The sequence below is a fragment of the Apaloderma vittatum genome, unplaced genomic scaffold (genome assembly GCF_000703405.1).
Source record: "Apaloderma vittatum isolate BGI_N311 unplaced genomic scaffold, ASM70340v1 scaffold16131, whole genome shotgun sequence".
Taxonomy (NCBI): domain Eukaryota; kingdom Metazoa; phylum Chordata; class Aves; order Trogoniformes; family Trogonidae; genus Apaloderma; species Apaloderma vittatum.
The window spans coordinates 18,043-21,453 of record NW_009697537.1 but is presented as its reverse complement, the minus strand read 5'-3'; the positions used below and the strand labels follow the sequence as shown (position 1 = coordinate 21,453).

The 3,411-nt window shown below is 46.5% G+C and overlaps 1 protein-coding gene across 1 annotated transcript; it reads left to right on the top strand.

Moving 5' to 3' along the window:
- Window positions 1–1,136: 1,136 nt before the first annotated feature.
- On the top strand, window positions 1,137–3,037 carry PDCD7 (programmed cell death 7; the record flags this gene model as incomplete). The annotated part of the gene is made up of 4 exons (XM_009877686.1): window positions 1,137–1,275; window positions 1,605–1,841; window positions 2,466–2,553; window positions 2,920–3,037. Coding segments are annotated over 4 exons (582 nt in total), but the record flags the coding sequence as incomplete, so codon positions are not given.
- Between the last annotated feature and the right edge of the window lie 374 nt (window positions 3,038–3,411).

Here is a 3,411-nt window from a genome sequence, read left to right as displayed (position 1 = left end):
GTGTCCCTCCGGGTGCAGGGCAGTGTGGTGAAGCCGGGGGAGGTCTCCTGCTAAGGGGCTCACAGAGAGCGGTGCCTGCTTGGCACCCAGCTTTGGCCCCCGTGATCCCGTAGGTGCCACTTGGGTGTTGTGGGGTTCAGCTGGCTTGGAGACCTGCTGTTTCCGAGGCCTGCAGCCCCGCTTCTTCCTTAAAAGCCTTGGTAGACATCCCAGCTTTGGCGTGCTCGTGCCCTAGGTCTTGCCAGTTGAGGTTTAAGTGGTTTCTGAACTCTCAGGTGCACGTGGAGCTCTTCCGCTGCGGTCCCAAGCTGTCACCCAGCCCCAGACTGCGCACGCCTACCCTACAGCGGGCAGCGCCATTTCAGTAACCGTAAGCTTTGCCCTCTGGCTTGTAAAGCTTGTTTGTGAGCTCTTTTGGTCGTGCTGGGAAGAAAGATGGTTCCAAAGCAAAAAAAAACCCCACCACCTTAGATTAGGCTTGCCAAGAGGTGCTGCAGGCACCTTTGTGTTGGGTGTTGGCTGGAGAGCTGCTCTCCTCGTGGTGCTGCGTCTGGCGCCGCTGGAGAGCTGCTCTCCTCGTGGTGCTGTGTCTGCCGCCGGGAGGGTACAGGGCACTAGACAGAGCAGGAAAGTTCTCTTTTCAGGCTGTGGAATAGTCATAGAATCACAGAATGGCCTAGGCTGGAAGGGACCTTAGAGATCATTTAATCCAACCTCCCTGTCACGGGCAGGGACGCCTCTCAACTAGATCAGGCAACACATGGGGACCTAAGGGGCATGTTAATGGTCTTGAATGTTGATGGTCTTTAATTGCTGAGCTGTAGAACCGGGCTGATTTGCAACGTTAATGTTTTTCCTAACTTTCTGAGGTTAAAGGTTATCGGGCTTTATGAATTCGTTAGCCCTTTACCCCAAATTGATGAGTTGCTCAACGTTCTTTGTCTCCTGAAGTCTGTCATACTTTGTTTTCTTCATAAAAAGACAAGGTTGGATAGTTAACTTACTGTGGCTGCGTTGCTAGGAAGTTACTTGGATCTCCAGTCCCTCGCCAATCTTTTCGAAAGTACCATCTGATTCTTGCCTATGTGGGATGTTTCACACACCATGTCTAGTTTGGTTTTTTTTTCCTTTATTAGGAACAAGAACTTAAGGCTGCTGCAGACAGTGTCTTATCTGAAGTACGGAAGAAACAAGCAGACACAAAGAGGATGATGGACGTCCTGCGCGCATTAGAAAAGCTTCGGAAACTGAGAAAAGAGGCCGCTGGCAGGAAAGGTTAATTAGGAGGCTTTTACCAAACTTTTTTAATTGTGCACACTGGAAATAAGGTGATGTGCGTGCCCTGTGCTGACTAGCAAGGAGCAGCTTGAAAAAGCTGTTTGCTTCCTAGTAATTTTAGTTACATTGTTAGGCATGCGCTGAATGCAGTGATTGTGTTCCTACGTTTCCAAGCTCTTTTTCGATAAAAGATTTTTTCCGGTGAGATAGTCGTGTGCAACGTTAAGCTCATGTTCCTCTTGAGATTTCAGCAGCTCCGGTCTCAAGTCTGATAACAAAGCCCCTGCTGAGTTTGAAAATTTAAAATGAATTCTCTTTCTGTTCAGGTGTTTGTCCACCCCCCTCGGCAGATGAAGCATTTGAAAATCAGGTGGAGAGTCTCAAAACGTTGCTCAAAAATCGCACAGAGCTCTATGAAGCTGAGGAGAGAGCGTTAAGGGTTATGTTGGAGGGGGAACAGGAGGAGGAAAGGAAGAGAGAAATGGAAAAGAAACAGAAGAAGGAACGGGAAAAACTCTTACAGCAGAAACTTGAAATTGATTCCAAGCTCTTTGGGGATCCAGGTAAATGCTGCGTGCCGTACTTAACAGTATTTTTCCGCGCCACACCCACGTCTCATAAACACTGGGGTTAAAATGCAGGCTCAGAAATAGTTGAGGAAGAAATACTCTGCTGGAGTTACCTGTGGCGTGAGGAAAAGACAGGATAGGTGTTGTGTGCTCTTCACATGTGCAGTGTCAGAAGAACCGTTCAGCTCTGCAGGGCAGACTGCAGCATAGCTTGAGCCGATTTCATCGTGTTTTGCAAGGAGAGGTGGTAGATTAAGCTGAAGTGAGAATACACGGAATAGATTGAAGCCTTTCAGCACCCAAACAGATGCTCTAGTCTGGTGATTTGGGAAATGTGACTTGGGTAATCTGTAAAGATTCAGTGTCCATATGTTCCCCATGTTTAGAGGGTAGAGGCAGGAAAGGTTTTACTGGTCCTGACTTGCCTCTGACAGCTCTGGTAAAGATGAGGAGATGTGCAAAACATGTAAATAGGCCTTAATACGTTACACAGGGAAGCGATTTCAGGTTGTAGCTGAGGAGCAGCAAATGAGTTGGCAAATTTGGAGCTTGTAAAACTTATTCGAAATGGAGATGTTTCTGGTTTATTGAATGGTTTCTGTGTTTGTGTTTTAACAGATGAGTTTCCTCTAGCCCACCTATTGCAGCCCTTCAGAGAGTATTACTTACAAGCTGAGCATTCCGTAGCAGCTCTCATCCAGATCAGGTAAAACCAAAGTTGTTATTTTATTATCAAAGGCTGAGTATTGCTAGTTGAAACTGTAAATGATGGTCCCTTTCAGTTCGTTAACTTCAAAATAGGATTATGCAATGAATTCTCCTTTTTATTTTTCCCACGGAGGGTTCAGCTTCTTGCTTGATGGAGTTTGTATCCAGCGATGCCCGTGTGAGGCAGGGTGCGTAACCATTCCGTTTAATAGGGCAGTACACACAATTTTCACATTTGTGTTTTGAAAAGCAAGTTTCAGAGTACAAGTTTACAGAGTACAGGTTGGAAAATGCCTGTGCGGGCGAGTGTAATAAATCTGATGAGCAAACTCCTGCCTCTCAGACGATGTTTTCTCTGTTAAAGGCACGAGTGGGATCAGTACTTGGTGCCGGCCGATCACCCCGAAGGAAGCTGCATCCCGCCAGGATGGGTTCTGCCGAGTCTCCCCACAAACGACACATGGGCCACTGCTGTCAGATAATTTAATAACACGTTATTTTGATGTTGGACGAATGTCTGAGGAGGAATGTTGGAGGAATAATTGCGCGTGTAAATATAAGAAGATCTGAAGAGGAAGTCTCATCCTCTCTTCTCGTCCAGGTACTGGAATGTCTTGAAGGAAAGCGTAAGAACTGTTTTTGCCGTCGGACTCCGCAGGGATTTCCCAGAGCTGCTGGGCCTCTTGTGGTACGGAATTACGATCCTGCTGCGAGTTCAGGTTAACAAATCTCAACTTTATTAAAGAAACATCGCTGACAACGGTATTTGTGCCAGTATTAACATCCTATTTTTGGTGGCTTTTATCTTTATAAGCCTTTTAAATCCAGATGATGAAATTTCCAGAAATACAGGAGT